The sequence below is a fragment of the Danio rerio genome, chromosome 7 (genome assembly GCF_049306965.1).
Source record: "Danio rerio strain Tuebingen ecotype United States chromosome 7, GRCz12tu, whole genome shotgun sequence".
NCBI classification, from domain to species: domain Eukaryota; kingdom Metazoa; phylum Chordata; class Actinopteri; order Cypriniformes; family Danionidae; genus Danio; species Danio rerio.
Window position 1 is genome coordinate 49,235,917 of NC_133182.1, and position 20,713 is coordinate 49,256,629.

Below are 20,713 nucleotides of genomic sequence, written 5' to 3' on the forward strand. Positions count from 1 at the left end.
AAATACCAGCTAACTCTATTAAACCTCTTCAGATGCTTCAGAACGCATTAGCACAAGTGGTTTTTAATGAACCTAAAAGAGCACATGTCACTCCGCTACTCATCCGTTTGCACTGGCTGCCAGTTGATGCTCGCATCAAATTCATAGCTCTGATGTTTGCTTACAAAGCGACTTCTGGCTGCGCTCCTTCTTATCTGCTCTCACGTTTACAAATGTATCTGCCCTTGAGAACTTGCGTTCTGTGAATGAACGTCGCCTCGTGATTCTATCCCAAAGAGGGAAGAAATCACTTTCCCAAACTTTCGCTTTCAATCTGCCCAGTTGGTGGAATAAACTCCCTAACTGCATCAGAACAGCAGAGTCACTCGCTGTCTTCAAGAAACGTCTAAAAACTCAACTATTTAGTCTCCAAGTTTCTTCCTAATCTGCAATTCCCTCTCTGGCTCCACCGCTAACTGTAAAAAAAAAAAAAAAAAAAAATATATATATATATATATATATATATATATATATATATATATATATATATATATATATATATATATATATTTTACTAATGGTTTTGCGTCTTACACTTTACATACCTGAAACTTGCCTACAGCACTTATTCTTTGTTGCTCTTATGGTTGTGTAAATTGCTTCCATGTCCTCAATAGTAAGTCGCTTTGGATAAAAGCGTCAGCTAAATGACTAAATGTAAATGTAAATAAATAAATAAAACACTGGCAAAATCCAATGAATTCCCATATTTTTTACCCGGGCACCAGTTTTTATAATATATGCATATGATATATCGTTTTATCACAAACTTCAGGTTTAGACAAAATTATATTCATTTTTGGGTGGACTATTCCTTAATGCATTTAAAAGAATCAGATAACTATCCAGTCATGAAAAGACCATGTGTAAATTTCCTCCAAGATGCACTCAAGATGACTAATCCAATCATTCAAACCTCCCAAGGCTCAGCCAAGTGTAAATGCATCTGGTCGTTTAGACCTCGTACAAAAACTTGATTCTCTCTTGATTTTCTGCTGTACTTTCTGTTCTGTTCTGAAATACCACTATCTGTTATTCCTTGACAAAACGGGTAGTAAATGTTCCATCTTACTTCATATTTATATATCAATAAAAGCAAAAAAACAGCAAGGGTGTAACACTTTGTATTTTTTATGTGACATGCTACCTGGTTTCTTCGTTTAATAAGCAATCTCATAAATTATTCAGGACTCTATATGATCATACCCGAGACACATCCGAATGAATCTGGGGCTAAAAAATGGAATTACTGATCTGAAAATGAAACATTTGATACAAAACCTAACCTTCCCTCTCACATTTAAGGTCCACACATCAGTAACCTGTTTCAGGAAAGCAGACACGCTTCGTCTTCAAATCAATATGAGCATGACATTTACTGTTATCCCCATATGAACAAATCTACACACAAACCAGAGTAGGGTGATAATAAAGGTTGCATACTATCATATATTTTACTATTCATATTTTTTTCCCTTCGCCATCCACACACACACACGTACATCTATCTTTATGGGGACTTCCCATAGATATAATGCTGTAAAAAAATATTGTACAGGCTGTATATTCCAACCATCTACCACAATCTTACCCCTAAATTCAACTCTCACAGGAAACAAATCTCCATTTTTACATTTTCAAAATACTTCGTTCTGTGAGATTTATGAGGCTATTTCTGCATGGGAACCAAAAGATGTGCCCACATTGTCAAAGGCATTGCTATACTTGCACTAGTTTGTTTTGCAGCTCAACACTGCTTGGTCTCAAATGCCCTGGAGCCTCAACAAAAGATCAAATAATATAAAAAATCCAGCATGTTTACACTGATATGACTTTCTCCCTATGTCTGAGTTTGCCTAAATTATGAGCACCCTCCACAATGGTAGTAAACCCCTAACTCAACTCATTATTAATAAACAATAAAGGTGCTCTATGTACGTTTTTGACTCTTCTAAAGCATACAAATACCATAAAATGTTTGCAGATATTTACGTGCTAAGTAAACATTGTTAATCTGAAAAACGATGCTGAAGTCAGATATTCTGCTTTGAAAATGTAAGTTATGCCTCTGTTTTGGTTCTTTTAACTCTGAGTAAAGCACATTGTTGTACACCTCAATAGGTGAAGTTTATTCATAAACTAATTTCGAGAGGAGCACGTGATTATGATTGAACATGGCTGGTTCTGCATTAGCATGCTTGATCCACCAATCAGGCCATTCCTAACCACTATAAAGAGCCAGGGTTTTCTCACTACAGTCATCTTCTATTTGAAGAATCCCCCCTTCCACCCCTACCTTTTCACCTTTCCCTCCATAGGGCAGCACGGTGGCTCAGTGACTAGCACTGTCGCCTCACAGCAAGAACGTCACCGGTTCTAGTTCCTTAACAGGCCGGTGGTCGTTTCTGTGTGTAGTTTGCATGTTCTTCCCGTGCTTGCGTGGGTTTTCCCCGGGTTCTCCGGTTTCCTCCCACATTCCAAAAACATGTACAACAAGTTAATCGTTAAATCTAAATTTCAATACAGGTAATCTAATAATGCAGCATATCTTTTAATAGCCTTCAATCTTAATCTTTAGCTATTATAAAAGGGGAGTTGTCGAGATCTACCTGAGCTCGAGGCTCCCCTCTCTACCTCCAAACGGGAGGGAGCCGAGGGCTCAAGAACCTTCGAGCTCAGGGCTCTCTCCCGGGACAGCATGCCAAACTTGCTTATAATCAATCATCAGCTAAGTGTGAACTCTTGAAATATAGAAGCCATTTCTAAAATAGAAATTTTAGGCATTGGTTAAGACAAAATCTCCTTTTATTATGTAAAATAATTCCTCTATTGTGTGCCGCTACATTTAAATAGAAAATAGGGTAGGGATGGCTGATGTGAAACATTTTGACACAGTTTTTAGATCCTAAGGGGCAAGTGTTTCGAAACACTGCAACGAAGAATGATTCGAAAGATCAAGGACTAGTGACTAAAGCCGAGGTGTCCAAAGTCGGTCATGGAGGGCCCGTGTCTTGCTGACTTTAGCTTCAACTTGCTTCAACACACCTACCTAGAAGTTTCTAGTATACCTATTAAGACCTTGATTAGCTGGTTCAGGTGTGTTTGATTAGGGTTGGAGCTAAACTCTCCAGGACCGAGTGTGGACACCCCTGGTCTAAAGTGTTTCGAAACACCAAGTCATGTAACTAAAGCGATTCAAAGCATTTGTCTTTTCAGAGACGTTTTGAGACCTGGCAAATGTTGTTTTTTTGTTGTTTGCATATGATATCGCTTACATGTTTTATGAGCTGTAAAATGAAAACCTCAGTTTGGTGAGGAGTTTTTATTACGCAAAAATGAAGAAAATCATTGGATTTGTTTGATTCGTAGATTAGGATTTGTCGGCTATTTTAAAAATGAATATTTTATAAGAACTATTAATAACTGTAAATTTCCAAGTAGAAAAAAGATTGGTTTGTTGGATGTACACTAAATCGTCAACAGCCTATTTGTTGAGTTTTGATGCAGATCCAGGACAGAGGCGATCAGCATCAGCGCTGGTTTGGCATCAACTCGTCTGTCAAACTGTGACCAGCAATATCATTCTTTTATCTAGTTCGACATGGCAAAATATGTCTGTAGGCACATGTGGTTGTACCTGTTCCCGTCCTGCGAGTTAACAAATATGTGTTGCATTTTTTGTCAACAGTATCTGGATGCAGCCTTTATGATGCAAGCTGAGATTGCATCACTCAGCAATGCTATGTCAGACACAATGCACTCAAATGGAGCTAGTGACGTCAATGTTAGGGGTAGGGTTAGGGATGAGGTTAGATGAACCCATTAAAAAGCATTGGATGCAGCCCAGATTGCACTGCACCAGGTCTGCATCCAGACTCCGCTCTGTTTTGTGGCTGATCACAACCAAACATGATTTTTCCATTCTTAAAACGCATGGCGCACCACACAGCGTTTTTTTGTTGACAAGAAAAAAAGAAGCACAATGCCATAGGAAACGACTGAATCAGCTGTGTATCGTGCGTGAGTGATGCTGTCGATGTTGTTATTATTAACTTGAAACAGTGACCACTAGTCTCTCCTCCATCTTTAGATGTTCTCCATAGTCGTCTTGACAACACAAACAATGCTGTCTCTCTAAACAGAAACCCCACCTCTGCTTTCATTTGATTGAAGAATGAAAAGACATGACTGACATAACGGCTTTTTCCCCTTAGAATTGACTTTTATTTCAAGTGCAAGCACACAGCGTTTAATGGCAAAAACATGAGGCACATAAGCAGCGTGCAAAACACTCGCAACCTTTAGCAAACCGTTCAAAAGCTGCCCCTCTCAAACCAAAAAGTGCATTCGCTGTAATTGGCCTCTTATGCAGCCAAACTTTAAAAATATTCATTCATTCATTTAATTTTAGTCCCTATATTAATGAGGGGTCGCCAGTATACAAAAATGTATACAGCATATGTTTTACACAGTGGATACCCTTCCAGCTCAACCCATCACTGGGAAACACCTATACATTCTCATTCACACACATACTGTACTCTATGGGTAAGTTCGCTTAACCAATTCACCTATAGCGCATGTCTTTGGACTTGTGGGGGAAACTAGAGCACCTGGAGGAAACCCACATGAACACAGGGAGAATATGCATATTCCACACAGAAATGCCAACTGACTCAGCTGAGGGTTGAACCAGCGGTCTTTTTGCTGTGAGGCGATCGTGCTACCCACTGCGCCACTGTGACACCTACTTTAAAAATATATAAAATAATATTTTTTAATCGTTTAACTGATACTATTAACTGGTTAAAAACGCACACTTTTGGCTATTGGTTTATTTATTACTGGTTTATATTATTTTGATCATCCCTAACCGCTTCACTAAATCACAAACTCAACTCTACAACGTGAGGTTTATTTCCTCAATAGACATGTTTGTAAGCATTCAAAATGCGCACACAGCGAGGTTGCAGAAAAATACACAAGCACTAGCATTTACAGCGAGGGAATGACATCCAATGCAGTACAGACTTTTTTGTTGTTGTAAGTTATATTGATTACATAGTATATATATATATATATATATATATATATATATATATATATATATATATATATATATATATATATATATATATATATATATATATATATTTTTTTTTTTTTTTTTTTTGCATAATACTCTCAGCATATTATAACAATGTGTCACCCAGTGATCGTTCAGGATTATTAAAATAATAATAATAAAAAAATTGTAGTGAGCTGGCCTTTACATACTGCACCTTTAAATATTGCCTTAAAGCAGCTGCAGTAATGTGTTGTTCTGAGTTAAAGGATTGTGAAACAAATGCTACTTTTTCTGAGACTTTACAATGAGTTGTGTAGCAAATCATTCATATCTGTGAGAGCAAATTAAAAATAAATCTTATTTTTAAAAATCATTATAAATCTGAAGTGTTTTTATTTTTTATTTTTTGAAGAATTCTTACAACTCTGGGATCACACGTAAGGGAGAAACGTGTTTGCAGATCAAAAGTTTCTGCAAGTCTTGGACACAGTCATGATTCATTGACTTCATTAGTGTAACCCTTCATTCAGCTCTTTGATAGAACTGATCAAACGGCTCAACTAAACACAGCTAAATAAGCCTTTGAAGTTTTTTTTAAAAGACGCAACAGCATGTTCATATATATTTCACTGCAGAGTAAAAATACAAACTGCTGTGGATTTATTTGTGCAATAACTGGCCACAATCAATAGATATATGTGTATTTGTAAAGCACAGTGAACTTACAAAACCATGTAAAACATGTGCTCATTTCTTGTCTATTAGTAAATTGCATTATTAAATTGTAGTGGAAAAAAGCAAAAGCAAAATCTAAAGTTTAAAAGACTTTTTTCTTAACTCTATCCACCTCCACACTGCAGCTGAACACATCTGGCTGCATTTCTCAAAACGGTGTTGAGAAATAACTGGACCTAATGAGTGGCTACATCAAACAGTAAATTCATCTTCCAAACCATGTTTGTGTCCTGTCCCAATAACTATGGCAACCATATGACAACCCAGCATATGTGTGTGTGTGTGTGTGTGTGTGTGTGTGTGTGTGTGTGTGTGTGTGTGTGTGTGTGTGTGTGTGTGTGTGTGTGTGTGTGTGTGTGTGTGTGTGTGTGTGCGTGCATGTGTGGGTTTATAGAGATGTCTAACAGATCCTCAAACTTAGATGTCTTAGCTAAAACAAGTCAATACTCGGTCTGTTAGTGAAAATCTAAAAGAAGTCTACAAAAGAACAATAGTCCAAAACCTAAAAGCAAGACGTTTGCTGGTTCGAGTTCCAAAGGTCAGTTGACATATCTGTGTGGAGTTTGCTTGTTCTCCCTGTGTTCGCAAAAGTTTCCTCTGGATGCTCCGATTTCCCCCACAGTCCTAAGACATGCATTATAGGTGAATTGGATAAACAAAATTGGCCGTAGTGTATGAGTGTGTGTGTGTGTGTGTGTGTGTGTGTGTGTGTGTGTGTGTGTGTGTGTGTGTGTGTGTGTGTGTGAATGCGTGTGTATAGGGAATAGTTGGTGGTTTATTCTACTGTGGCGATCATTCCCTGATAAATAAGGAAATTAGCCTAAGGAAAATGAGAAAATCTATTAGATTATAAAATTGCCTTTGATTGCATAAAATTGTATGGATTTATCAATAAAGCAATTGTTTTAAGTGTCCACATGTACTGATAAAAGTTGTCATCCAGTAAAAATATTGTGACATGCATTTTTATTAACTCTACAATTAGTAAATCCACTTCATCTGCTAATTATAAATTTTCAACAGTTTAGCCATATAAATATTTTAATAAGTTCTAAGACAAAATTGTAAAGATGGCTGCATACTTGTTTTTAATAACTTTTACTACATGACTACTCCAGTTATTTCTCAACTAGTAAAGTGAAAACAAATGGCTTTGTATGTCTGTCCTCTGTGCGGCATTTTATTTCTTCAGCAAGAAGCTTAGAGCAAATATCCATGAAGAGAATAGATCTGGTAACATTGTTTTTTTTTTTTTTTTTTTTTTTTTTTTTTTACAAGTATGCAGTTTTCTTTCTATAAAGAAAGAAAAGTCAGATAACAATTTAGTTTAAGGACTAATTCTCACACTTAACGCCTGACAGCAAGGTTGCTAGTTGGGGCCTGGACTGGGTCAGTTGGCATTTCTGTGTGGAGTTTGCATGTTCTCCCTGTGTTCATGCAGGTTTCCTCTGGGTGCTGTAGTTTTCCCCAGTCCTAATACATATAGGTGAAGTGGGTGAGCTAAATTGGCCGTAGTTTATGCAAGAGTGTATGGGTGTTTCCCAGTGTTGGGTTGCGGCTGAAAGGGTATCCGCTGGGTAAAACATATCCTGGATAAGTTGGCAGTTCATTCTGCTGTGGCGATCCCTGATAAATAAAGGGACTAAGCCGAAAAGAAAATTAAAGAATGAATAGATAAAACCAAAAAATATATATATTTTGAAGAAAGTTAGAAACATGTATCCATTGACTTAAATAGTATTTGTTTTTCCTATATGGAAGTTGATGGTTACAGGTTTTCAGTTTTCCTTAACATATCTTGTGTCCAACAAAAGAAAGAAAGTCAAACTGCTTTGGAAAAAGTGAAGGGTGAGCAAATTGTAAGTAATTTATTATTATTATTATTATTTTGCTTTTTTTGAAATTGACTGTTTATTGGTACGTATAAAGTACATATTATACATGATCTTACATCTCTAATTCTATCTAACACCTAATGACTACAGGCCTGTAGCCAGCCTGCTGAAAAGGATGGTTCTTTTTGGACCTTTCTGGAGTTATTTGCCTCAATTTTTTTTTTATTATAAGATGTAAATACTGCATTTTAGTGACATTTTAAGCACTATTTTTAGCTGGATCTGCTTGCTCGGGGGTTATCATAACCACACTTTTAGATAACCAAGATTTAGAACAAAGCAATATGAATAAATGCTTATTAATCAAAATACATATTATATCAGTATAAAAAAATAGGAATATGTTAATGTTTTCAATAAAAACTGTTACCTATTGGTCCATTTATTAGGCAAATAGCAGCACATTCAACTGTCCTCAGTTAGCATTTTCAGTCATAATTTATTTGAATAATAAATATTTAAACAATGATACTATTGTAGAGCTTAACGAATTTTCTAGCATCTCTTGAAAAAAAATCTGTATATTTGAATATACATCAATGACAACATTAGCCAAATTAGTATTTAAATTCATTTTAAAACAGGCTACTTTTGGTGCTTCACACCTTTTTATTGGTCATTTTTTTATTTCAAAAATAAGTTCCAAGATTTAGTTACTTGTAAAATGTTTTCTCTATTTAAAACAATACCGTAGGTCAATAAGGAAAGATGATTTTTCTTATGTCAGATTGTGTGTTTTCTTGGACAGCTGGATGTTGGACTCATGAAAAATAGTTACTTGCATTGATCAAAACTGATTAGCTGATTAGCCACAAGAGCCAACAGAAGATCTAATGGGTTATTTTCACTATTTTTAATGGCATAGCGGCCAAAATAGGACAAATGAGATTATGAATAAGACAAATTCTGGACCTTTGTCAGTGAGGTGTGGGTCTTCCGGTCTAAAGTGGACTCAGATATTTAGCATACTCTAATGACTGATATTTTACATGTAGTTGCAAGGTTATAATCAAGAATATCCAAATGGGTCCATCAAAAAAAGAGTGACCTAAACCATAATATACTTTAAATGTACAACAACTTTCAGTGACTTTTAGTTTTAGGAGTTGACACAGGAAATAGAGCATCATTAGTTGAAAGTAAAGCAATTACAGCTGATGAAATGTTGACATCGCTCATCCCCATCTTAAACAGTTGCGTTTGGTTTAGAATTCAGAACAGCGCAAATCTCTGCACACGTCAGTTCAGAAGGGAAATTAGTCTTGTTTCCAGTCATAATACCGGACTGTAATTTCAAATGCAAAATGACAAACACATAATGCGAGGTCATAGCAATCAATTTACTGAGAGTAATTTGATGGTACTGGAGGTAATTTGGGTTAATAAATTGCACTCTGTATTTTAAGACGCAACACTTTTCTTACATTAAAACATGACAGTCGGATTCATTAGGTGGCTAATTAAACAAATGGCTCACATTATGACTTTTCTTCAAACTGTGGTTAAAATACTAATGAGAAATCATTATCCTTTGCTGTGAAGAAGAACAAAAAAACACACGGTGATTATTATTTGACAGAATATCTGCATGGCCTACAAATGCTTTATTAAATCATGCATAAAGTTCATGCTGTATTATGTCCGATCTCTGTGCTTTTGCACACAAAATGACAATGTGCAATGGAAATATAGGTTCTTTTATGGAAGTAAAAAATACACTGTTTTTAAATGATTAAGGACTGTAGGAATGAAGAAGTGGAAGTCTTGATTTAAAATATTCTAAGATATACATATACTTTTAAGGCATTTATTTAAATCTGATTTCAGCAAAATGCACTGAAAAAAAAAGATAGAAAAAAAGATGTTGGCACTTTACTGAGAGTCTCTTAACTGAGAGAAACTTTTCACACAGACATAAAAAAGAATCCCACGAGAGTCACATAGAGAGATTGTCAAAGAGCACTATAAACCATAATCATTCAAGTCCATCTTTTGAAGCTATGATGGGTGGTTAATCCCGCAGGTGAGCATCTACACTGTGTGAATGTCAAATCTGCATATCTGCTTTGCTGTAAAAGGATACTTGACAATTCAGGTGTAACAAGAGGACAAGTGAGGTCTCTCTGCAGTGGGTTCTCTGGACAGCATTTTGCACTGAATTATGGATCATCACAGAATCATACTTTGAGTTAATTGCCTCTGAAAATCTGCATGCGATTATTTAAAAACAGTTTTGCAATGCAAGTTTTATTTTATTATTATTATTATTATTATTATTGTTATTATTATTACTATTATTATTAAACCAATTTGTTTCATTTTATGCAGGTACAACAAATTCAAAAGCACTTTATTTTACAGCCCTGTTTCACACACCTACTACATACTAGCACCTAAGATTGATCACTTTAATGCTTTTTATTTTTAATAATTCCAAGTTTAAATGTTAGAATGTTCTAAATTAATAGGTCATAGGGGGATAAGTGGAAATAGAACACAGCCAGGAACTATGTTTTTACAGCTCCAGAGGTGTAGTTGCAAGTGCACAAATTTGTGACACAGTTTGGCAATGTTGGTTGAAATGATGGTTTTGGGAAACAACAAAAATCAACTAACTATTTTTGTAACGACTGAACTTGCGACCTTAGTTGGCTAACGATGGTTTTGGGAAATGCACTCCAGGTTGTGATTTATATTATTCCACACTATAGGCTAGCCCAGGAATGGGCAAACTTGATCCTCGTGGGCCAGTGTCCCTGCAGAGTTTTGTTCCAACACTAGTCAAACACACCTGAACAAACTAATCAGTGTCTTCAAGATCACTTGAACTCTATAGGGAGGTATGTTTGAATAGGGTTGGAGCTAAACTATGCAGGACACTGGCCCTCCAGGATCAAGATTGCCCACACCTGGGCTAGCCTATGCTGTGCAACAGGTAACAGATTTGCTTTTGACCAAGATATCCAGTCAAAACACCATGCATCCCGGCATTATGAATATATTAGATAGATATGGGTGTAGATATGCCCATTTATTTAATTCATAACTGCCACCAGTTCTGAGTGCATGAGAGTGTTTTACATGTAGTGGCAGTTGGTCAAATATTTGTAACATAGCCTGTAATAAATAATAAATAGCCTACTGATAAAATAAGTTATATAACAATCAGGTGATGTGCTCCACCGGCACGATAATCTTAATATCATTTTGTAGTGTATGCTGTGCCGCGGTTTTCATATGTGCACATGTTTAAGATTTGAGGTAATAACATCGCCATGATGGTCAAAGAAATCGAAACATTCTTTTCACCCCAACGCAATTTAAAAGGGCACTATAAAGGCTAAAAAACTTAATTCTTATATTTTCTTTTTGCAGCCTAGGGCTATACTTCTCAACATGTATTCTATCTTTTCTAAAACAAAGAAAACTAAAACAAAAATATATATTTTAATTGAACACATAATATCACATAAGGTACACATACAGAACCGTCTATCTAGTATTGTGACAAGGCAAAGCAGAAAATCTGTGGTTAAAGCGCCACCCAGCTGTCAAAAGCTGCTGGCGCACCAACTACCGCTGCCACAGCGGTATGAACGGTGGCAAAGGGAACAAATTGAAGTAGTGACATCTGTATATAGTCATTACATAAACTGTGTAACAACTACTGTATTATCCCTAAAATTACCCCTGAACCTGTTACAGGCAAGTTAGTATTGGTCGTAAAAAAAAATACACACACACAAATACATAATATTTAAATTTGATTTCAATCACTTGTTTTATTTACTGATGTAAAAAACAATTGTTATATTGTAGTATGTTATAATTAATGTGTATTTTTGTTGACAGTGTACAGTGTAATGGTGCGAGCTGAGGCTGGTGATCTGTCAAAAAATAATAACATTCTCTGTGCAGTTATGCATTTATCACATTTTATTTTAACAATGTAATATAAAGGTTGTCACGCGTTGCATATGCTAGTTTTTGTGTAAGGTGTAAGGAATTATTTTTTACAATTATTTTCTATATCGACTATCCTTACTTATAGAGACTATAAGTCTCCTTACTTATCCTTACTGAAGAGTGTATGGTGTACATTTAATTGTGCAAGCTGAAGCTGGCGAACAGCATACAAATAATAACATTCTCTGTGCAGACTCAAAATTGTGTTCTCTCATTATTAATCCAACACAACGCAGATCAAAAGAAAGTTCAGTTGAGTATTCTATATCTGATATTTTTGCTTAAAGAAATATTACGACAAAAAAAGTCAATACGATTGGCAATTTCGTAAGTTTACATCAAGTTACGCTTGTTTTGGAGTTAAAGAGTTGGTTCACACAAATCTGGAACATTCTGATTGCTCACCCTTTTGTCATTCCAAACCCCTAAGACCTTTGTTTTCAGAACATACATTAATTGCATCAGAGAGCTCCTTTATTCTCCATAAATACAAAGGATACCAACTCATTCAAAGACCAGAGGTATTAAAAACATCCTCAAAATGCCTTCAGTGGTTTAAGTAAATTGTCAAGCTAAAATAACAATTCAGTGTGCACTTAAAGCAAAAAAAAAAAAAAAAAAAAAACTTTATTCAGCAGTTTCTTCTCCTCGGTGTCAGTAGAGTGCACATTCATGATCACTGTGCACCAACACAACTCATGAATGCGCAACCTATACTGACACTGAGAAGAAGAAACTGCTGAATAAATCATTATTTTAGTTTATTGTGCACAGAAAGCTCTCAGATTTCACCAAAAATATATTCATTTGTGTTCCGAAGACAAAAATGTAAGCTCTCAGGGGTTTGGAATGACACGAGGGTGAGTAATTAATAGCATAATTCTCAGTTTTGTGTGAATAAGCAGTTTAAGCCAGGGGTGTCCACACTCAGTCCTGGAGGGCCGGTGTCCAGGAGAGTTTAGCTCCAACCCTAATCAAACACACCTGAACCAGCTAATCAAGCTCTTACTAGATATACTAGAAACTTCCTGGCAGGTGTGTTGAAGCACGTTGGAGATAAACTCCAAGACACTGGCCCTCCAGAACCGACTTTGGACATCCCTAGTTTAAGCAAACCAGTTAATAAAGTAGGCAAGTTTAACCTAGTTTCAGCTTCTTTACTTCTGTTTGGAATTACGTTTGTTTGTTCGTATTTGCTTTTTCTTTTCTTTTTTATAGCAAGACACTAAGTGTATCTGGACACTAAGCAAACCTTGTTCTTTTTGATTTTCTGATCCGCTCTACAACATGTAAGTGGAGTGGAAGAGTGGGAGCATACAGTTGCAGTGGTTTTCCAATGAAGCAAAGACTGCCTTTCAAAAGATTCCACTCCGCTCACTCAGCTGCTCAGGGCCGCTTGCTCAAGCCCAAATTCCCCTTTATGATGCACTGGTTCAAGGAAGTGTCATAGGTTTAAAGTTATGGTATTCATTAAATTACTTTAATGCACAGTAAACATCCAAGTTAAGAACAGAGGAAAACTGCTCAAACTGCTGAGAAGGGTAATTGGACTAACAATGTTTGGTCTGACAGCGATTCCATTTTCTGTTCTTTCCCCTTGCAGTCCTTTTTTTTTCAAAGAAATAAAAGACATTAGTTTACTTCCTCCGCTTAGCAAAAAAAAAAAAAAAAAAAAAAAAAAAAAAAAAAAAAAAAAAAAACAGCACAGTAAAACAAGTGTCAGCTTGTGCTTGTGACAGGTTTTGACTCATTTAATAGAATGGCTATGGCATAGGATTTGGTGTGCAGCAGATCTTGAACATCACTATCTCATCTTGAAAAATGTGCGCTCACATCTGATGATGAAACGCAGAGTAGACATGAGATCAACCCCAAATGCAGAGTCAGCAAATTACTTCTCTTCTGAAGTTTATATAATGTAATGAATTTAAAAGGCAGGAATAAACAATGCAGATGGGGCAGTGTAAACACAACAGTAATTTTTTCACCAACAAATACTGTATAATATCCAACTTGTTTGTTGGCATTAGACTTGACCAAACTGCATTTATTTTTTAACTCTACTGGACACAAAACTCAATGGCTTGATGTGTGCACACAACCTACAATCCCATAGTCAGTTAGGAAAAATTCAAATGACCGACTTATTAACTTGGCTGCTTTTCCATTCATTTTACTTGCTTAACCTTCATTGAATTTATTTGCACTTTATATCATCGCTTGCCAGATGGATACAAGCTATTTTGAGTTTGGCTTTGAATTGTGTCCAGTAGATTTAAAAAAAAAATCAAAAATAAAATCAAAAAGTAAACTGACTGAAAGTGCACTGTTCATTTTGCTTCCATACGTCATGTTTTTTTTTTTTTTTTGTAATTGTAAGTAAAACTTCTCTCCAAAGTTTAATATAGTTTTCCAGTTTTAAATGACTTTTTATTTCCATTAAGTAAAAAAAAAAATGCTGCAAACCTTTATTTTCTAATTATTTTTTTTAGTTTTATAAATTCTGTTTCAGTTTTAGTATATCCAGTTTAACAGAGTTAACTGAAAATGTCCAGACAATACTTTTTCAAACCTTTAATAAAAATAAAATCTATCTTTGACCAAACACTGAACACAAACACACACACATGCTACTTAAACAAATAAAAGTAAAAGTTATGTAGAATTTTGAAGACAAAAGGTGCATCCCAAATCAAATACCTCTACACTATTTTACACCATTTAATAGTATAAATAGTATTTAAGTGCGTTCACACTGATAAATTTAATGATAGTAAGTGCACTTTAAATACCCAAATGATGCGTGGAAGTGTGGATTGAAGCACACTTCACACTCAACAGCCGCTGCTTTGCTCATGCAGTGGAAGGAGTGGAGCTTTTGGGCACTGATGTTGGATTACTTTATTTTGGATAGTGAAGGCAAACTTTTCCTATGATTGATTATACCGCCTCCCAATGGTGAATACGGTTATTCTCATGGCAGATATTATTTGGTAATTTGGTCATTTATTTGACTAATTTGACAACCGTCAAACGTCATCAGGGAAACGGTTTGAATTTCTGCTCAGTAAAAAAAAAATGCTAGAGTTCCATTTGGGATGATACTATACTCATATCCTATGCTGTTGAGTGTGTAAATGTATGATTACATAGTGTATAGTGTGCTATTTGGGACGCAGCTTAGGTTATTCATATTAAAGAATGTGTATGCAGTTAAACATGTGTAGTTACATTTTTTGTCAATTGAAGAAAATGTGTTTGCTTATAAAAGCGCATCTACAGGCACTTCACTAAACAACTGCAGTCAGATTTTCCACCACCGAATGAGTGCTTATTATTTCTGAAGATAATTATTCTTTTTTGCTAATTATTACTTTTGTTTCAGTGACTAATGTTAGTTTTAGTTTTTTCATTTATTGTGATTTTTTAAGTTTAACTTGAGTTGTTTTTCAACTAGTTTTAATTGTCATTTACTAAAATAACCTTGGTCCCCATCTGCATTTTTCTCAGGAGTTGAACACAGTTTCCAAATGCAGAGTGCATGAACAGTATAAAGCACTGAAAGGTAAACGGACAAATTTAGCTGCACTGTCTACAAGGCAAAGATGTATACCGGGGTGAGAAAAATAAGATTTTTTTTTCAGTCTTCTGAGGTAATTTCTTATACAGACATGTCAAAAGCCTCTCAAAAACAGCACCCAGAAGAGCAATCCAAATCCCTCTCCTCCTGTTCACAGTCATCTCAGCACATTTTCCTATTATTTGCTCCTTTAGTTTAACGGATGGACCTTTTCCCTTTTCGCGGCTCCTGTACCGGTGTGTTAGTAAGCAGGGGAGGGATGTATTTTAGAAAGAAAGAGTGAGGCCTGTATGTTTAGACGGAGGCGTAGTGTTAGCACGGTGAGCTAAACCTATTAAACGTCTTACAGCACATAAAAAAAAAAAAAATCTTCTTAGCTATATTGGAGCCTTTCATATGGTAGATAGAGCTTGAACCATATTTCTCGCTGTTCGTCTCAATTTGGAATCGTTCCAAACCGACAGGATAGAATGCAGAAAAACAATGAGGAGGAAGGGGGGATAAAAACCTTACAGGCTACTTAAATTCAGTTGAGGACGGTCGGGACCATTGAAATTCTGCCCAAAACCCTAGTGCATTGATCTCAATTTCCTGCCCGGCTTGAGTAAACAGCACAATGTGTGCCTACAAATCAAGTAATTAACACTTTAAAAAGCAACTGGAGCTGAGAATGAATAAGGTCATGTCAAATCTATAATGGAACGAAACTGCGAGAGGAGGAAAGAGATTGTTTGGTTCCCTTTGGCCTCGTGAGCGCAGCCATGCAGTCCGATGAGGACGTCGGAACGGCGATCATGATCATTGATTATGCAGGCCGCCGTTCTTTACTCCTGCCAGACAATGCCAGTAAAATACAGCACAAGGGAACGTGATTGATAGAACGCCTGGCATATGTGAGAAATACAACACAAATACAGCGACTACATGGGAAAAGTCATTTGAATAAATACATATTAATAATCGCAATGCAGGAATACTAAAGTACCAACCATCAAAATAAGTTTTAAAAAATACATGAGGTTCAGTAGAGGAGGAACAGTGCGGTTAATATTTATGTGGCAAACACTCAGCTGATCCATTCCTTTTAGCCTTGTGCTGAAAAACAATACTTTGCAGTAAAGCAGCATTTGGTGTGTTGACTGTGCGAGACATCGTCGTTAAACAAAATGAGCTAATTAACTGTCCCTTTCATATTGAATTGCTCATTAAAACTGTAAAGTTCACCAGTAGTGACTTTGATTAGGTTATTCTAAATGCAACTTAACTCGCATTCATCATAGCAACACCAATAAAGCATCTGTGTTATGAAAATAATAATTATCACACATCAGTGAATACAGGCTAAGTGTATTCACAGGACAAGAATAAGCAAAAATGGCAAACAAGGTCCAAGCAGGGTGGGATTGTCTGCTAAATTCATCATAATGGGACTAACAATGAACAGTTCAGATGCAAAAGCCTCTAAGTGCCGTCTGAAATTTTCTTCTAAAATAAGCATTTTTTTTCAGTCTTCTACACTACTGATAAAAGTTTTGTCGCCTATCGAAGTTTTAGGAACAACAAACCATAACTTGACTTCTAGTTGATCAATTTGGTATGAGAAGTGGCTTACATAAAAGGCGAAGGCCTCTAGATTACATTTATTTTACCAAAATAAAATAAGAACAAGCCTTAATTTTTAATTATTTAATTAGGACAGTAAGGTCTGACTTTGCTTAGACAAAAGTCTTGTCACTTAACATAAATAATGGCCAGTATAAAAAATAAAGTCATGGTGCAGTGGAAAAATAATTAATATTGTGTATGACTCCCATGAGCTTGGAGGACTGCATCCATACATCTCTGCAATGACTCAAATAACGTATTAATAAAGTCATTTGCAATGGCAAAGAAAGCGTTTTTGCAGGACTCTCAGAGTTCATCAAGATTATTTGGATTTATCTTCAAAGCCTCCTCCTTCATCTTACCCCAGACATGCTCAATAATGTTCATGTTTGGTTACTGGGCTGGTCAATCCTGGAGCACCTTATCTTTCTTTGCTTTCAGGAACTTTGATGTGGAGGCTGAGGTATGAGAAGGAGCGCTATCCTGCTGAAGAATTTGTTCTCTCCTGTGGTTTGTAATGTAATGGGCAGCACAAATGTCTTGATACCTCAGGCTGTTGATGTTGCCATCCACTCTGCAGATCTCTCGCATGCCCCCATACTGAATGTAACCCCAAACCACGATTTTTCCTTCACCAAACTTGACTGATATCTATGAGAATCTTGGGTCCATGCAGGTTCCAATAGGTCTTCTGCAGTATGATTGGGAGATGCGGTTCAACAGATGATTCATTGGAAAAATCCTTCTTCTGCCACTTTTCCAAATTATTAACTAAAAGTCAAGTTATTATTTGTTGCTCTTACAACTGGAATCAACAACAAGACTTGTGTCAAGTAGTGTATGTTTATGTTCAGTTATTTCACTTTAAAAGGGGATGAAAATCATTTTTTTCATCGCCTTAAAGGTGAAATTATGAAGCCTACATAAAGGAGCCTGAGACAATTGTTCATTTTAGAAGAACATTTTAGATTGCACCAAGAGGTTTTTGCTTCTATTTAACTATATTTTAAGAGGACATAATATACATTTACAGTAAATGTTCTCCTTTGATAAGATCTATGAAGTTTGGAGGGATAAAGTTTCAAATGTAAAGATATATTCTTTTCAAAAAGTTAGGACTCATCTTTAAGACCTAAATAAAAAACACATTGTTCAAACACGCCAATACAAATGTACATCAGTCCATCAAGTCAGTGGGAAGACTATAAAAACATTTTATTTTATTTTTTTTTTTGAAGGATAACTTAACTGTTGTACGTTCAATCCACTCACATTTATAAAAACAATTAATCAGTTTGTGTTAGGACAACATGAAGAATTTTGTGAGACCCAGCATTTTTACAGTATAGAACAAATAAGATGCATACTATTGCTGCCCCTGCCTGGATCCTTCTTATGTAAAATAAAACATTACCGATCTGTTACGCTATGCTTAAGTTGCTCTGAAAACGATGATCGATCAGCTACTGTAGGTCATCTGCATTTTCTGGATCATATTCAGCCTCTTGATAAGGTAATAAGGATGTAAAACTTGTGTCACACATTTGAGGCATCTGGCCATTCACATTGCAGTGGATGGCTTTCCAATAGTGCACACAGCACTTTTCAGAATGCTGATCTTTGTAAAAAATTAAAAGTTTCAGAAAGGTGGAGCAGACATGAGCAACAATGTTTGGTAAGTAAAATAAGATGTTATTTATACCTTAAACAACGTAAATGCATTGCATTAAAAACACAAAATTATGTTATTTTTTAGGAATTTTATATGACCATAAGTTATGTGTCCCTAAAATATTATCATTAAAGCCTGTTTGTCAGTATCTATCTATCTATCTATCTATCTATCTATCTATCTATCTATCTATCTATCTATCTATCTATCTATCTATCTATCTATCTATCTATCTATCTATCTATCTATCTATCTATCTATCTATCTATCTATCTATCTATCTATCTATCTATCTATCTATCTATCTATCTATCTATCTATCTATCTATCTATCTATCTATCTATCTATCCATCCATCCATCCATCTATCCATCCATCCATCCATGATGTAATCTATCTATCTAAAAATATTTGCCACTAAATAGATAAGTAGATTATTGACTCTGGCTCAAGTCAGGTAAATAACAATGAATGGTTAACAGCATAATGACATACTTTTTATAAAAAAGCAGATGTAAGAAATACATACCTAGCAGTGCCATGAAGCAGATGCATATGGCGAAGAGTGAGCTGAAGCTGAGTCCCACATCGTCCCTGTAGATGGCCAGCGTCACCTCACAGTGTCGGCCACGGTAGCCCTCTGGACAGTGGCAGGTGAATTTGGATGGAGACTGTGCCACACACGTGCCCTTGTGACATGGACGACTGGCACACATTGTGTAAACACAGAATTTGCCAGTGGAGTTCACCTTTACCATGTGACCTGTGGGACACCTGTGATTGGAAGAGATAAAGTTATTTTGTGTGGGTCTTGTTGTTTACACACTGTAAATCAAGTAATTCTAGTTTGGTACAACATTATGGTGAGTAGAATTTTCTTTAATTACATGCAAAGTGAATTAAATATACTTTCTTATATGGTGTTTTTAATTAGAGAAGAAAAAATCTGCTTGGAAACTATTTACTATTAGTTTGGTGTTTTTAAAATGGTATTTATTCATTTACATTTGTTTGATCTAGTTTATTTTAGAAATGTCTTAAAATGACCACTGACAAATTAAAATGACACTCATGGAAAGACATGGGCAGCATGGTGACACAAAGGGTAACACAATCGCCTCACAGCAAGAAGGTTGCTGGTTTGAGCCCTGGCTGGGTAAGTTGGCATTTTTGTGTGGAGTTTGCATGTTCTCCCCGTGTTTGCGTGGGTTTCCTCCGGGTTCTCTGGTTTCCCTCACAAGTCCAAAGACATGCGGTACAGGTGAACTGGATAGGCTATTTGGGTTTTCCAGTGATAGGTTGCGGTTGGAAGGGCATCTGCTGCGTAAAACATATGCTGGACAAGTTGGTGCTTCATTCTGCTGTGGTTACCCCAGATTAATAAAGAGACTAAGCCGAAAAGAAAATGAATGAATAAATGCAAGACAGCTGAATTGAGAAAGCGGGTTTTTAAATAATTAACTTAGATTCTTTGGTAATTTATTCATTCATTTATTTACACTTGTTTTTATGTAGTGTAGTTTAGAATTGTCTTAAAATAACCACTGACAATTAAAACAGAAAGGCAAAACAGCTGAATTAAGAAAGTGCTTTTTAATTTTTATTTATTTATTTATATTTCTTTTTTACATTTATTTTCATCTTGTTTTGTTTAGAAATGTCTTATAATAACCAGTGACAATCAAACTCACACTAACAACAGCAGAATTTAGTGCTTTTGTTCATTCATTCATTCATTCATTCATTCATTCATTCATTCATTCATTCACCTACTTATTTATTCATCTATTCATTCATTAGTTTTTTATATTTGTTTTCATCTAGTTTAGTTTAGAAATGTCTTAAAAGAACCACTGAAAAATTAAAATGGCATGACAAAAAAGCTGAATTGACAAAGTGCTTTTTATTTATTTATTCATTCATTCATTCATTCATTCATTCATTCATTCATTCATTCAATTATTAATTTTCTTTTTTTACATTTATTTTTATCTGGTTTGGTTTGAAATGTCTTAAAATACCCACTGACAATTAAAATGACACTTACGGCAAGACAGCTAAACATTCGTTCAGTCATTTATTTGTTTGTTTGTTTGTTTGTTTATTTATTTATTTATTCAATCATTAAATTTTTTATTCATTTATTAGTTTAT

General features: G+C 35.5%; 1 protein-coding gene across 1 annotated transcript in view; it reads right to left on the reverse strand.

Annotated features, from left to right (window-relative positions):
- The window catches only part of si:ch211-186j3.6, a 435,691-nt gene that overhangs the window by 9,411 nt on the left and 405,567 nt on the right, over positions 1 to 20,713 (reverse strand). Inside the window, exon 31 of the mRNA XM_001920953.7 lies at positions 19,090 to 19,334. Coding sequence (XP_001920988.3) covers positions 19,090 to 19,334 — 245 coding nt within the window. The remainder of the gene's footprint in view (positions 1 to 19,089; positions 19,335 to 20,713) is intronic.